The sequence below is a fragment of the Periplaneta americana genome, chromosome 2 (genome assembly GCF_040183065.1).
Source record: "Periplaneta americana isolate PAMFEO1 chromosome 2, P.americana_PAMFEO1_priV1, whole genome shotgun sequence".
Taxonomy (NCBI): Eukaryota; Metazoa; Arthropoda; class Insecta; order Blattodea; family Blattidae; genus Periplaneta; species Periplaneta americana.
The window spans coordinates 217,719,198-217,736,508 of NC_091118.1; the positions used below are offsets into that span (position 1 = coordinate 217,719,198).

The 17,311-nt window shown below is 37.0% G+C and overlaps 1 protein-coding gene across 2 annotated transcripts in view; it reads right to left on the reverse strand.

Moving 5' to 3' along the window:
- Positions 1–17,311, reverse strand: part of LOC138695137 (ATP-dependent RNA helicase vasa-like) — a 38,132-nt gene that overhangs the window by 11,533 nt on the left and 9,288 nt on the right. For both annotated transcript variants that reach the window (XM_069819564.1, XM_069819563.1), the window contains exons 3-9: positions 13,197–13,566; positions 12,803–12,936; positions 11,883–12,068; positions 8,637–8,858; positions 4,789–4,965; positions 3,757–3,952; positions 2,833–3,030 (exon numbers count right to left, since the gene is read on the reverse strand). In XM_069819564.1, coding sequence (XP_069675665.1) covers positions 2,833–3,030; positions 3,757–3,952; positions 4,789–4,965; positions 8,637–8,858; positions 11,883–12,068; positions 12,803–12,936; positions 13,197–13,566 — 1,483 coding nt within the window. The remainder of the gene's footprint in view (positions 1–2,832; positions 3,031–3,756; positions 3,953–4,788; positions 4,966–8,636; positions 8,859–11,882; positions 12,069–12,802; positions 12,937–13,196; positions 13,567–17,311) is intronic.

The window sequence follows — 17,311 nt, forward strand, 5'->3', positions numbered from 1 at the left end:
TGAATTTTATACGCCTAATAAAAAAATCCATCATTATATTGCAACCTTTTGATTGTATAGTTTAATTTTCAAACCAATTTATTTTCGTTACTTACATTAACAACATGAAAAATAAAGTACCTAATCACTATAATTTCTGTTCATTCCATATCTTTAATTTATATTACTAGTAGCAACATTATAAAAACGAATTCTGAGAATTCTTTGGTGCAAAATTACAGCAACAACAGGGAATCTGTAGTGAAATTGTAAATATGGTAGAGAAGTTCACTGTTGAGACAAGTTGCAATATTATTCTTCCCCGTGTATTCAAAGCTCAGCTGAGCCTTCAGTTCAGAACAGAAGCAACTTTGTTCCAAAGCTCCTTTTTCTAGCACAGCAAGAGCTTATTAAACAATGTATTTATTTTTCCATTGTTACATTCTCTCAATCTTCATTTCCAGTTCTTAATACTGTGCATACATTTCGTCTCTCCACGGTGGAACCCCTTAACTTGGCAGCTTCCTATCAGGTCACTGACATGGCCAAGGGTGGGGGATGCTGTACACAGGCTAACTGTCAATCTGAAAGCCGCGTTTGTCACAAGTGGTAATTTTTCAGTTGTGACGATATTTCTATTGAAGAGCTTTATGTTTTTAGTTGAACATGTTTTCTGGGAAGGAGATAATTTTAAGGAAAATGCAAAGGTGAAACTTCAAGAAAAATTTTCAGATTCGAGGATTCCAAATTGTGATACTGTGCAAGATTTCATTGGAAAATTTCGACTAACTGATCTGTTCACGAAATCCCTGAAAGTGGTAGGTCTGTGATTTTAAGTGAGGAAAAACTGTACGAAATTTCAGATGTTCTGCTGCAGAGCCCTACTAAGTCAATGCGTCAATTAGCATAACAAGGCAGTTTATCTGTAGGAACAGTACAGAAGGCTGTACTTACACGCATATACATAAGTCTACAATGATCTACCAATCACAAGAGACTGATCATGGTAAACAGGTGTTATATTGTGAAAGGTTTTAACAATTTACAAGTCTGCATGGATTTGAAGTTTTAAACTCTACATTTTTCACTGACAAGGCGTGTTTAACATAATTACACATAATTATGCACAAAATTAATGTATTTGGTCTTCACACAATTCCATGTCCAGAATGGTAATGAAGATATATAAAGAACACGTTGCTATTTTGCTCTTGTTCAATAAAATAGTCTAAAAATGTTTCGTAACACTGCAGAGTCCTTGGAAAGAAATGATTTTTTGACTATTGAAGTTTTATTCCTCAGAAAACAAAACAACGAATATAACATAGATTTTTTCTTGGGTTCAAAACTGTGACCTGTCTTAATCTTCTGTCAATGAAAGATATGCAGTTAATGGAGGTAAGGTTCATACACTGGCATACGAAGGCATTAGAGTATTTGACATCCAGATTTAATGCTTAAAAAAATAACTATGTTTAAAACGAATATTATGTCATTGGAAAAGAAGATTAATTTCAACTCTACTCTTAAAATGCATCAGGAATTAAAGTTGAAAAGTAAAATAGATGTTCATGAATTGTATAAAAATTTCTTTTACCTTCTCAGCACTGCTGTTAAAAACAAAAATAATTAAGAGTCATGTTTAAATAAATAGACGGCAATCATCAAATTCACTCCTTGAAGGAAAACAAAATAATAGAAACGCAACTAGGTCGACCCAGTTCCATTAACAAGTGCATTTGTTGATCGAACTTTCAGCCAGGAGCTAATATTATGGTCAGATCTTTAGAATAGGCTTCATGTGAACACACTTACAGCACAGCTTCAAGTAGAAATCAACTTTAATATGCTATGTAAAGACTTTTCCAATACTGTATTAATGATAAGGACATTTTGGCATATACAAGAAGCAACAAGAAATATACATTTAAACACGAATAATAAAATGTACGCTTTTATATGCTTCTAGAAATAAATCAGTAGGCCTATATAACTGTCGTCTTTGGAAGAAAGTCTTCAGTATTTTAGTAATATTCTAGAAATGTGTTAGTAGGCCAATCAACTAAAATAGTAACTTTTGTCTTTTGAGATCTATGTTAGTATAAAATGTTCTCTTTAGCATTTTCTGATTGAAAAATGCAAAATTAGATCTGTGTAAAAAATCAATTTTGCATTTATAAAAGAAGGAAGACGGTAGAATTACAACTCCATTCCACGCTGTGCTGCGTCCCTCAAAATCCTCTTTTTTGGCACTCTTGTCCCTCATTCTTCACCTAAGGACATGGTCACCATAAACAAAGACGTCAGCATTTCCAGCATCATCTCTGAGGTCAGATAATACTAACTACCAACTTAACTCCATTTCTAAAGTTACTCACTACTGGACGTATGCACTGAAGTTTACACATTAAACAAGTTTTTGCCCTGTCCTGAAAAGTAGTTTTTGTGAATGAACTGCTTTTTAAAACATGCTGCTCAAATGTAATTTGGGATTTCGAAGACAGTGAATTCTGCTGTAATTTTGCTCCTACAATTTTCCTTCAATTGTATAAAAATTTTATTTTATTTTGTCCTTCCATTTTTCCTGAACCCATCTTTGTCCAAAGTCCTGCCTGCACCATCTGGACCTGAGGTGAGATACGAAGGATGGTGGGCATCACTTAGTTCAATGTAGCATATTAAAATGCCTACCTTGCTTCTTCTATTAAATATGTTCCTTCACTTGCTGTTTACATGTACCAGCAATTGCTTAAAGTAGTGATATATAAACAATACAAAATACATAAGAAAAACTATCGTAATTTCCACAACTTTCTGGAATATCACTACAAACAAATGACACTCATATCTCACCCAGGCCACGGGCAGCGACGGCAGTTGCCACGAGCACGCCCATGTTGCCCGTCTTGAAGTCGCACAAGGCCTCCTCCCGCTCACGCTGCAGCCGGTCGCCGTGGATGCTCGTGGTGGGAAAGTCTTGCTCCGATAAGTACGCTGCAATGAAGTCGGCTGTGCGCTTCATCTCCACGAACACCAGCGTCTTGTCTCTACCTGAACACACAGTCGACTTCTTGTTGAAATGAAGTTCCCAAATTTATCTCTCACCATCTACACAATCGAATTTGGAATTTTCTTTCTCACGATACTAGGGCCTGTCAGACACTACCGTTTTTTTAAATTAAAATACAGTTAGCTAATTCAACAGACACAGTGAATTACATTCGCGCGTAAATATGAAACTCAAACAATATTCAATTATTTGAACTTTGTTTCCGAACTAGTTTACTGAATTGATTTTCTCTTAATACAATGAACAGTGATTATATTTAATTATAATGTCTAAATTATAAAAGTTCTATAGTTGTTCCAATCATTGTGTGGAATATGGTATGCACAGGTGAAGTCCACAATTCACCTCTCTGCCTCACAATATTAAACTTCTAATCACTGTCCAAATCTCAAGTGGTACAGCCTTGACAAACCTGTTCTGCTTAGTTGCCAAATCCAAATAACACAATTAATTCCTGTGACATACTCAGACAAAATATTAAACTCTGACATCAAAGACATATCTATTCTATTTCATGGGCTATCCCTACATATCCTTAGCTACATACAGTTTTCAATCTGGAGCTGCACAATTCTCACTCTCTGCAACCAAATATATGCCGGTAATTTCAACTTGAAAATCCACTTACTCTCCTACGATTACTTTGTTCCAGAGAATGGCATGGAAAAAGTCAAAATAGCTTCTAGCACAATGAACATGCCACAAACCTTCCTGTGTGAGGAGTTCTGTTAGCTTTGGTCGTTTGTCGAACTTGGAGACCATGTGGAAGCGCTGCTCCACATCCGCACAGGCGCTTCCCACGATGCCCACTGCCAGGAACAGGTAGTCGTGCAAAAACTTGCCGGCCAGCCGTTGTATGTCCTCCGGGAATGTGGCTGAGAACATCAGTGTCTGCCTCTCGCCCTGCACACAAATCACTTCCTTTTACTTTCTCATTATACAAACATGATTTTGTGAAAGATGCAGTGTTAGATTTTCAGTCAAAATCCACCAAAAATTATCATGAGGAAATGGAGAGCAATAGATTTATTAAATGATTTAAAGAACACTTCATTTCTAATGTTCTATACTCTGTTATGTAGCTTAATATACATGAATTGTAGATAATGGAAAAAATCAATCTAGTTTTACCGTAACAACTAGAGTTAATGAACTGAGTGAAAGTACAGTATTAATTTTTATTTTACGAGTTAATTGAAGTAAGTTCGTAAATAAGTAACTAACGGGTGTTAATATCAAATGTTATCATTTAAGCATCTTAGCAATCATTTCTGATTTGTTAAAAAAATTATATAATAAAACAATGCATTTTTATTGGTTATGCCTTTACCAGTTGTCAATTGGGTCTATTAACTCATATGCAGAACATTTTATATTAATCTTCTAACTATTAACTGTCCTCTTGATCATTAACATTTTTACAATATTATATGAAGTTAAAACCATCTCTTATTTGTTGTAATTTAAATCTACTATCTACAATATTTTAATTTAAATTACATTCAAGCTCACAATCATTACTGATCCTCTACCTAGCTCTCACATTCAATACAATTTACGGAAGTGTTAGCAGTAATCACTAAATTTGCGAAAATCTTTTATGGTACAGATTATCCAATTTTTTCGATTAACTGTTCAGCCTACCCCCTTCATTACCACGGATAACGGAAGTTCTACTGTAGAAAAGAAAGTAAGACAAAATGAAAGTAAAATAGTAGACAATTTGATAGCAGTCTTACCATAGGAACCATTGTGGGATGTGCCATCATCTTCTCCACCTCTGGCATGAAGCCCATGTCCAGCATGCGATCAGCTTCATCCAGCACAACAAAGCGCACGGATGAAAACGTGATCCTGCCCCGATTCACGAAGTCCATCAGTCGACCAGGAGTGGCAACCAAGATATGACAGCCCCTCTGGAAACGTCAAGTCATTCATGGCTTCTCTACTGAGGTGTGATGTTATACACCCTACATGCCGCGATTATAGTTTCCATAATACCCATGTATACTTACGCCCTTCTTCCAGTAACCACACACTGTCTGAATGTGATTTTATACACAACAGTTTCTTGAGACCTCCTGCTTCCTTCCATTAATGACGCAGTCTGTAACTACTGGGTGTTCAGTTCAAAGTGTGTCATGGCTCACTGCATGCCATCATGTGGCTAGCCGATGAGCCTAGAGAATTCAATCTTCCTACACTTCTGCAGAGGCATATTATCTATGTACCAGACAAGTTGCCTAGCAAGTATGGCGTTCATTCTGAAGAGTACATACCGATACGTACGGTAACGCCGGTAGTGGCAGGAATGTGAACTGTTTGGAAACACATACTGAGGTGAGTTTTTTTCTTACTGTTGGGATATGGCGAGAGGGTTAAGACGATTACTTACGTATTTATTAACATTAACTTGGACGGTCAACATGGACACGGAGCATTTGATTTGTTTTGATTAACAAAAGAATAGGGTTACATCCACAGGAACTTCTGGTTCAATTGTTTCAGTATGGTTGCTATGGCAACTGAAATAAAGAAACAGCTAATGAAGCTGTTCTCGTAGCTAACAAGAAAGACAGGCTACCAGTGGCGGCTGCTGCATATTTCTTAAGAGGAAAGAAGTTAACGGCACAAAAGACACCTTCTTGAATGAAACATACTATACATTAGCCTACATGCATACTTGTAAGACCAGATAGTGTTGGGGTTAGTCTTCCCTTTTGTATAGCAAAAATCTGTTCTTGTAAACTGAGTTTCCTAAATTGTCCAAAATATGTTTTCACTTCCATTCACTGTTCAATAAATTGCACACTGCACCCACCAACATGGTCTGTGTTGTCACATGTACATTTTACATTTTCAGTATCACATGCTTTCGAAAATGTCAGTTCTTGTAAAGTCATACTACCATTATTGTTAAAACATAGTTTGAGCATTTAAGGTTTACGTGAGCTGCTGGTGGCCGATTAACTTTTTTGTGTTAAAAATAATGTAGCTTGGAGTACTTTAAATTTCAAATATGTTTGTACAAAAATGACAACTTGGCTGTCACCCTGTCTAGTAGACAATGAATGGAAGTGAATTTCAGGGGCCAAAAGATCTGCGATACTAACATAGAACTACTTCCTCTTCATTTTACATAAACCCGACTAACTTTCAAACATCCTCGAAAGTTTCATATCATGAATAGTAGCTCATATAAAGTGCAATGATTTAGGCCATATTCATAGGCATTCTTAGCGCGGGCTTCTGGTGAATGATCAGTGAACTAACGTTTTTCGTATTCATAAACCAGTGTTAGCGATATGATATGATATGAATCCTGTACAAATAATCAGTCGATAGCCAGGGCTAGTTTAGCATGTTCATAGTGTGGGCTAGCAAAAAGTCTATGCATAGCACCTTTATAGTTTAAAAAAAGTTTATATGGTGTCTTTCACAGCTCTGCATTAAAACTGTTTTTATTGTGGCTCCTATATGTTATAGTCAGCTAGGTGGCAGCTTGCTACACGACCAGTCTGTCTCTGTCTGCTACACAATGTCCCACCTATGCGCAGAATCAAAGGAGGATCTCCTCCCTTCCTGTTCATTTACTTGCTTTAAAACTCTGCTTCTTTCTCTGGCCACTAGTGCGCTGATGTCTGTGTGTGTTAAAGGCAGTAAAGGACGAAAGGATTGGCTGTCCTCCTCACAAACAATATCGCGTCCTTGTCACAGTTTTCACGCAGCACATGAGCGCACATCGTTTAAAACTTGATCAACCGAGGTTTTCTTATAGCTGTGAACTTCCACTGTTGCAGGCTATGGCACCAATTGGAGTCACGTGATTATCTTGGTCTAGTCATAGCCATCATTACAATTGTATAATAATAAATACATGTTCAAAATTGTAAAAAACAAAGGAATTGTTATATTAAACTCCTGTTAAACTTGCATTTATATACAAACCTGTTCAGTGTTGGCCATGTTATGGCTAAGAATGTGACGTTGCAATGTAGCTTGTCTTTCTCGCTAGCCACAGCTGTTCATGAGTGGGGTAATGCATGTTTTTTTGCAAATAAATACCAGAAAATAATGGTTTCGCCTTTACAAATGCAAAATGGCCTTATTCAACGTTGTGAATGTGATAAAGGTTGTTCAGCACACTGACAAGATCAGAAGCAAAACTTTAAATAGACTGAACTATGGCAGATAAAAAACCTAAGTTACTCAATACTGTGGCCAATTCTGAAACATTTATTTATACTGTAACTGAGTAAATTCCGCCCTTTTCAGAAACCAAACAGTATTATTTAATTTATTAGTTCGTGAATTGCTTGACTTTTTTTATTCTGTGACATTTTATCAACTACTATGGTTAACTGAAGGTGATAATGCCAGCGAAATGAATCCAGGGTTCAGCACTTGTCTTAACCCTCCAGTACTCATGCGACATATATTTGTAATCAACTGTTGATTGTTACATCATCACACCTCTGCTTTCAATGCTGATGGCATGAAATTTTCAGTACCTTCCTGTTACAGTTCAGCTCTAATGTCTGCACTGTCTGGATATAATTGTGACTTTTTCTGGTAGTAATATATATGTTTTCAGAGTCAATTTTATTTTAATCCGTGCGAGTGCTAATGCCAGGAGAGAATACAAGACCAGACTGTATTTTCGATTTCCTTATTTGTAATTAGGTTTATTCCTATAAGCCGTTCATAAGACATTTTTACACGTATTTGCTATCGCTGCAGTGGTTATTTTATCCTGCAATATTGATAATATGAACATATGTGATAATACAGAACAAAGACTTCTCATATGAAACAGACATGTACTTCTACTCAACGGTGACTTAAATTTTAGGAGCAGGATATAAGTCTGGAGTATAGTTTATAATGAATAACAAATAAGTCCACATAATAATAAAAATAGTGTATTTAATTACATTCCTTGCATCATAATGCCACCCATATTATATTGATATCATTGATTTTAATTTTAAATTTCAAATAGAGTTACATCACGACCAGTAAAGCAATATTACTATGATATGTAAGTTGTGAAATTACATATTCGTAACTGCACGAGAATTTAAAAAAGAGAGAAGGATCACAAATGTAATCCGTGTGAGAACTGGTGCCATGATACTGAAGGATTAACGGGTTATTGGAATGGAAGAAAAAACTCCAACCAGGTAACATGTCCTAACCAAGATTTGAACCCTGGCCCACTTGTTTCATGGTCAGACATGCTAACCGTTATTTCACAGTGGTGGATTGCTTGATGTTATTTATCACCAGGTCACTCCCGGTATTTTGCATTAATTGATAATTTCACTTCCTTGACTTTTCAACTAATTTTTTAAAGACAAAAAAAAAGAGCAACAGGGAGGAGGGAAATTATGCGAGTAAATATGATGCACTCCATGTTCAGGCAGCATTGTTATGCATCTCTAATGTTGTAGTCTATCAGTTGGCACGTGTAAATGTGGGCTATTCAGGCAGTATTCACAAACATTCCTTACTTCTAATATCCTCCGAAATTCATACGAGAGATTTGATTGTAAGAGAATTGCACAATAATGTAAGAGCTACTCACCATGACCTGCTGAGCCTGATGGTACACAGCTGTGCCTCCATACGCCACCACAGTCTTCACAATCGACCCATGTGAGAACTTCCTGGCCTCATTGAATATCTGGAGCGTGAGCTCTCTGGTAGGAGAGATGATGATGGCGTGGGGTTCGGAATGCTCGCCTGTCACGATGAGGTCTCTGGGGTCGCTCAGCAGCACGTTGATCATGGGCAGCAGAAAGGCAGCCTGCAGTGCAACTCAATCAATTTCACTTTTCGGTCTCATGCAGCAACTTATGCTATTTCTAAGTGAGAGAGTTAACTGATTTGCCACACAGTTCTTAGATGTGTGTAGCCAGAAGTGAAACGTTGAAAGGCCTACCGTAAACATGAAAGCATTCATGTTGCTATTTCAGATTCACTCACGGACAGAAGAGCACGAATATGATTATATGCAATGATCAAGACATACAGAGGTGACCCTGCCTGGAGAGAAATAAAAAAATAGGTTGTAGCCGCCAAATTACTCTTCAAGGAACGACCACTCACATAAATTGAGGGGAAGAAGACAGAGGACGGACACTAGAAAGTTTTCTTTTCTCAATCGTACTATCAGGAATGGAATGCTCTACCTGCAGACTTACTAAAGGCTTTACCAATAACAAAAAATGTATTTAAAAATAGGCTTAAGGACTTTACTGATAGACGGTAGTATATCATGCACGCTATTTTGTTGTTTTACAAGTACAGTGAGTAAGCAGAGAAAATGGTGAATCTCCAGTGGTTTATATTGGATCTGCAGTGTGTTGTAGTGAGCTTCAAAGCAAATTCTTGAGTTACAGTGGCACAGAAATGAGTTAGATTTACAGTGAAAGAGTGTGAGTTATAGTGAACGTGCTAAAATACCTTGTAATAGGGTCTAGGTTAGCAATTCTGAGTTCAGTATAGTAAGTACGATTCTACGAAAGAATAAGGGTGTAATTGTTTTGTTCTTGAAGTGTTGTATCAGTGAAGTTTTATAGTTTATAATGGTAGTGAGAAGTTTTGAACAGTGAAATGTTTTTGAAGTGTTTGTGAAATCAGGATAGTGTCAGTGAAATGTGTCATAGTTCCAGTGCAGAGTTGAGAGCGAAATGAGTGTAGTGATGAACGGTATTTGTGCATGTATGAACTCATATCATACATACTCATGGGTTTAAGTTTCGAACTTGGAGTTAAGTTACAAATTCAATATATTCAGTATTGTACAGTCAGAGCACACAACATTGTGCAATTGACAAAATCAGTAATAAAAAGTAAACAACAAAACAAAATTAAATCAAAAACTCTCAACAATGTTGACATTAAAAAACTCATTAATTTCATAAAATGGTTTGTTGATTAACTAACCAGAGACAAGTCTGTTAAAAGACTTCCTTTCAAGATTAAAAAGATATCTCGGAAATTTATTTGCTATTTTTAACGACATAATAAAATAATTATTCATTGTTTTAGTTAGCCTACACTTAGGTATGTCAAAAAGGTCACGGTTTCTGGTGTTGTATATATGAACATCATTCCTATGTGAATTTTCTTTGACGAAATTTAGGGCTTGATAAATATACAGTGGTGTTAGTCATAATTTTTTCATTTACAAATAACGGTCTGCAGTGTGCTTTCATTGATGAATTAGTTATAATTGTAATAGTTTTTTTTAACATAAGTACTGTACCTTATTAGTATGAGAACTATTACCCCATAAGAAAGTATACTATGAAAATAAGAAAAATAGACAACTCTAATGTAATTCTTCGGAACATACATTTTCAAATTTCGCAGAAGAAATATTACTCTGGACAATTTTTTACAAACAGACTCAACATGGTCTGCCCAAGTAAGTGTGCTGTCCACAGTAATACCAAGAAGTTTAAAATTATTATTTTCCATGACTGTACTACTAAACAACAAAGATGCAGTTTTACTTTCATTTAAAAGAAATTTATTAGAACTAAACCATTTCTTGGCTTTATTAAAAACGGAATTACTAAGAGTTTTCAATTCATTAATATCACTGTGACTTGTCAAGAAAGTGACGTCATCAGCGAATACCACAGAATAAGCAGAGACATTGCACATCAAATCATTAACCATTATTAAAAATAGGATAGGACCCAACACTGATCCTTGAGGCACATCATATTTTACATTCATGAGCTTAGATTTATTGCCAACAATGAAGAGACACTGCTGATGGTTACTAAAATAAGACACAAATAATTTTAATTCATTACTTCTAATACCATAATATTCTAATTTTTCTAATATAACATCATGTGAAACACAGTCAAAAGCCTTACTTAAATCACAAAAAGTAGCAGAACTGAATTTATGGTCCTCAAGACCTTCTAAAATAGAACTAATAAAACTTGTTGTATTAGAATTAGATCTGAATCCATATTGAGAGATGTACTTTAATAATTAATTATGCATTTTAAGTGATTGTACTTTATTTAATATAGGATGCTCCTTTTATTATACTATTGTTACTTTTCTATTATTATTATTATTAATTGTAATTAGTTACCACTGCCACTATTTGCAGAGTGCATAAATACATACATATTTAATTTTTTATTTCACTTAGTTAAGAAAAGAACTTTTATCCTCGTACACATTTTATTATTTTATGTAATTGTTTATTGTATAACCACTGTTAATGTAAGGATGCTATTAATAATTGTTACTTAAATATTTCTGTTCCCATTTTAATGTGCACACACTGTACCTGTGTAATGAAAAATAAATTACTCTTACATCTGACACAAATACGGTTACTTTTCCTCAGATCGAAATTGTTAAATTATGACCACTATACAGCCAGCATGGCCGACCTTTAGACCGGAGGTTTGTGAATGAGATGATGCATGTTAAGTGTGATTAAAATTCCAACACAGAAATAAAGCCAAGGGTGTTGTGACAGAACCATGTCATGAAGGCCACTTTCCATTTGTTCCCGCTTTGCAGACAGATGTCTCTCAGGTCTGTGATACTACAACTGCCTCTGAAGACGTAATAAGAACCCGGCATTGATGTGAATGTTAACTACAAATATCCAACGAGTTTCTCCTCACTCCACTATCTTAGCCTAATATGAATCAATACACAGGATCGCAAATTATACAAATGGAACTACATAAATTTTATTTTCAAATTTTACTTCATATATTTATGAAAAGTAAATTAAAAGGACTCGTCATCCACTGCACTGTCTGCAGAGCTGTATTTCACTTACAGTTTTGCCCGAGCCAGTTTGTGCACAGGCCATCAGATCACGGCCATTCATGATGATGGGAAGAGCATGTTTCTGAACTGGAGTAGGTTTCATGTATCCAGATTTCTTCACATTATCTAGGACGAATGAACGGAGACCTGCAGATTGAAATGTGTCCACAGGACTAGGAACGTTGTCTCCAGTTACCTGCACACAAAACAACACATTACACAAGAGGAAAATGAATTTCTGGCCTTTGTGCCTGCAAGAATTCACAACTTTCCATATCATGTTTAAAAATGAAATCCTATTCATTCTTTTAGATCAGTCAGTACAACATGCAATTACGTTGTGTGTCCACACGTACTTACAAAATGTTATAAACAAACAGAACAATCTTTCTCAAAATCAGTTGTAAATGTAATGTGTTCATAACAAGAAAAGTTATAGGTAAAATAAATTAACAGAAGTGTTCCTCCTGATAGTCTGCTTTGAAAAATATGTTAAATCCAATTAGAACATTTTCAGATCATTTGGAAAGTAAACAAACACCCTAAGTTAAACGACAAGGGAAATACAATTCACTTGTATCAGACAGGGTTCTTTATCGAACTTCCCACACATTCTGAACTATGCAACAACTGAGACCCCACGGACTGGATCCCTTCTACTAAGTACTACAGTGACGCCTAAGACATCACTTACACCAAATAATAAATATTAAGCCTCAATTAGATGTAACACCTTCACAACTGTTCTTTGCCTTCTGAGAATATGAATGGCATTACAACCAACTAACAGGCGTAAGTATAGTTTCTCTGGGTTGCCTGTTTCACTCTTGTAAATGGACCGGACAGGAATAGATAGCCTGAAGAACAGTGAGTGAGTTTATTACTTAAGCCTATCAATCATAACACAATAGCATTCATTCTCTTACTCACTCTAACTTGAATGTTGTCATATTTATCAAAATTAATCCCAGAGCTAATGCCGCCTGCAAACATAGTCTCCTCATCATCGGTTGGATCTGGTGGGATGTAAACTTCACGTGGTTTGGTTGGACCATCACCATTTTCTACAAAAAAAAAAAAAGAAACTTTTCTTTGCACACCTTCTCTGTAACCACACATATAGATTGACATATATTGCTGGCTCATTTGATTTCTAATGCTAGCACTTGACAACGAAATCATTAGTTCCTCACTTAATGGACAGCCATTTCCAGTATGCACAGGTAACATTCTTGGACCAGCGAAATATGAATTGCACGAGATGCTGTAAGATCACTCCCGCCGCCAACCTGGAAACACGCAGAAAGAACATCACTGGCCTCACCTTTATCACCACCTCTGTGATTGCTGGAGTCGTTGTCATCTTCATCATCCCGTCCTCCACGGCCCCCACCGCGTCCTCCACGGCCACCACCGCGTCCTCCACGGCCCCCACCGCGTCCTCCACGCCCTCCTCTACCTCTTCCACCACCTCGTCCTCCAAGAAAGTCTGCATCTCCTCCATCAAAACTACCCCCATTATCAAAGTCATTCTTCATTTTGCTACCAGAGAAGTCGGGGATGTCATTGTCTTTCCAGTCATCATCACCTGCACCAACCACACCAGAGAGACCTCCTGGCTTGCCATTGTTGACACATGGGACGAAACCACGCCCACAGCCAATACTTCTGCCTGGATCAATCACCGAATGGACCTGCAAAATATCAAGTCACTAAGTAATTAACATTAGCAGGGCATTTCATTATCATTACAGTAGTATAATTTAGCAAAACATGCAGGTGCATAAATATGTAACATCACATATGTAACACCAATTTATTATTTTGTTGGTTTCAACACTTAAGAGACATTCATGCATTAAATTTTGCAGCAAAGTGGACAATTACATATTTTTAAGTTTTCTGGGATCACTGATTGATGCCTGTCGCTCAGAATGTTCTTATATGCAAAGAATGATCTTCCTACATCGCATGATATAGGTGAAACAAATTTTAGGAAAGGAATTTTTCCTGGAGAAATCTCCTCAGGTAGCTCAACGGGGTTTCCTCTCAGAATGTGGCACACAGTTGGGTTTCTTTCCAACTCCGTTTGCAATTTACTCGATACACTTGCACCAGTTTCTCCATGCACAACATGTAGGTTTTCAATATAATTTTCTATGACAGCAATAGAATCTAGTTATATAATGCAGAACTGCACGCACTGTATTCTTCACCTGACATAATTAGGAACATTAAATCCAGACGTCTGACATGGGCAGGACATGTAGCACGTATGGGCAAATCCAGAAATGCATATAGAGTGTTAGTTGGGAGACCGGAGGGAAAAAGATCTTTGGGGAGGCCGAGACATAGATGGAAGGATAATATTAAAATGGATTTGAGGGAGGTGGGATATGATGATAGAGACTGGATTAATCTTGCACAGGATATGGACAGATGGCGGGGTTATGTGAGGGCAGCAATGAACCTGTGGGTTCCTTAAAAGCCATTTGTAAGTAAGTAAGCAATAGAATCTTGCAGGGCAAGTCCTCAAGTTTGCAGAAGTTTGGTGTTTTCTAGAAGCCGGCTGAAGTTGCCCCTGATGTAGGCAGTGGGCAGACCACTTGGCACTCTGACATTCACGAACAGATGCAGCACTTACAGGATCAAAAGAATCAACAAAGTCTTTATAGCATCCAGACGTTCACTATAAAATTTCTATCCATACTCCCCACCTCGTTAACACTGGTGCTGGGGGAAATGGCATATCTGGCAGTTGCTGTTTGTAAGAGAGCAGTCATCATGTGGCTTTTAGAAATTATTAACTTGTGTAAACTTAGCTGTAATACATTTGGTCCATGAGCCAAGCAGGTAAAACGGATCATTTTGGAACAAAGTACCTTCAGAGCAAATGCAGCATCAGAACACAGCATTAATACCTTTATCTCTTGAATTCCAGTAGGCCATAAAACTTCCAGTCCACCATTCACGAATCTCGTAGTAGTTGAGCGATTTGTATGGTCCAGCTCTTTGCAGTAGATCAACGAGGCTTAAAGGGATGTCAGATTCCAGCTTTTCTACCACAAGATTTGCAATAAAACGAACCCTTATCATCCGTAGTTTCATCAACAGCAACCCATACGAAAGCATTTCCTATGTACTCCCTCAACTGCCCATTGCCTCATCGTAGCAGACTTGAAGATTATTCTTGTGTAGTGTTGAATATTTTTCGAGGAAGATCTGAATTCTGGCAATTCAAGCCTGTATCATGGAATATTAGCAGCAATCATCGCACTGCACAAAACCTTATAAAAAGAATTACTGCATCTGTGTTTTGAAGTATTTGCTTCTTTGGTAAACTTACTTGTTTGCTTTTTCTATGCAGTACACTTTGTATATGCTGTTCGAGCTGGGTTTTCACAGAACATCCAATATGTTTGTGCCATGTTTTGTCATCAGCTTAAAGGACTCGTCAACTGCAACCCACGACTTTAACTTTGAAGCCAGCAAGGATGCGTACTCACACTACAGTAAACTGATGTCGACCGTTCACTTAGGCTACTGTTCCCTTCAGCTGTTTTATTGAAACTAAAATTACTTTGAGATATTTCAAAATAATAAAGATTAGGTATGGTGTGTAAGGGTAGAGATGGAATTTCCAGAGAAACATAAGAGAACGGCATATCTCATTTATTCAGTAAAATATTTCTGGAAACACCAAAATTCAAATGAATAGTCTCACTGTTCACTGTTTAAAGGAATAAAGGTGGTACACAGATATTGCTATTTATTACTAGTACTGAAGTATGAAAGGAGAATATTTCTGCAGCTGTTTCTTTGCATACAGTGCTGTCCTTTTAAATGGCTGCCACTCATCTTAATCCCCGTATTGCAGCAAGTGACAATGGCCAGAACTTGAGTTTCGAATTTCAACACACACAATTTACATACATGTGAATACGAGAATGCTAAACTATGTAATTTTATGTAGTATCACTAACAATATGTAAAATACCTCCAAATACGGACAGGTCAGTTCAAAAGGAAACAATTCAAAATTTAAAGTTTTGAGAGAACTACACTCTAAAGTTTCATGTTGCTGTGAAAAATCCAATAACACACTCCAATTGGAACTTACAGTATATATGAAACATCATTAACAGAATTCGGAGTAATTTCAATTATCCTTGGATTTCTCACATTAACATGGAACTTAAAAATGCAGGTTTCTCTAAACTTTTAAATTCTGAGTTTTTTCCTTTTGAACTGGGCAGTCAATATCAGCGTATTCCGAATCTCACCGGTCCGGTGGCATCAATGACGTCACGTTGCAGCGAAATATGGAACAAAATTGCTGGAAGGATCAATGGCTGTCATGGCGACTGTACAAGTTGTTGTCTGTGCTACGCTAGCAAAATTTTGCGAAATTTTCGTACTGCCATCTCGTTCAAAGAAAAGATAGCATAAACAATTTATTTCTTGAACCGGTAGTAATAACTGGTCCGTTGACATGTTCGCTCATAAGCCATTAACATATTGTTTTTACATTGTGCTCATTACAAACAATACAGCAGAACACACCGCCATGACACAACAGTGCACGATGTTATTCGTCTGCTAATTCCTGCCCTATACAAGAACCAATCAGATTCACTGATGGCGGCTGATGGAGACTGCCACCACCTCTGCAAGTTGATGGCACCGGTGGAGCATCAATGACGTCATCGGTGGAATTCGGAACACCGTGGTGCCATCGGATTGCTCACCGGTGAGATTCGGAATATGCTCTATGTAAAACGAAACTCAGTTATATAATAACCCTAATAGTGTTTCGTAGACATTTATGTTTTCCCAGCATCCACATGACAAGGAACAAAATATGTAATTACACAGAATTCCAGCTCTAATAATTATCACCAGGAGTGTTTTGAGCCTACAGGTGGAAAGTTTTGATGCATAAAACAGTGACAAGACTTTGGCTGTCAGAACAGACCCACACCGACATTACTGCCCTCACATTTACTTGATGAACATACCCATTTGCATGCAAAATCTACATTGCGAATATTGACATAATGACTCAGCCAAAGTGTCCTAGAACCTTTACGCCTTGCTCCTCATAGTACAGTGCTCTCAATCTGCAAAGCTGCTACGCCTTCTTCTGTCACTGGTGATTCTTCAACAGTGTGCCAACACTGTGGCAGCAGTGTCCACGCCACAGGGCTTCCTGTTCAATTTCTTGTGAAAACTGTGTGAACAAAGTAATCTCTACTCCAGACCGCTTGATTTCAAGTACAGACATCTGCTAACAAACCAGACTCAATATAGACCGAAAAGAGTTCTTGAAGGTTCCTTCATATATCACATGCACTGTTGTGAGAAACTGCAATTCTTTTGAGAGGTTTCCTTAGGATACTTTTCTATGATTCAATTTGGATGACAAACTCTGCAAAATTA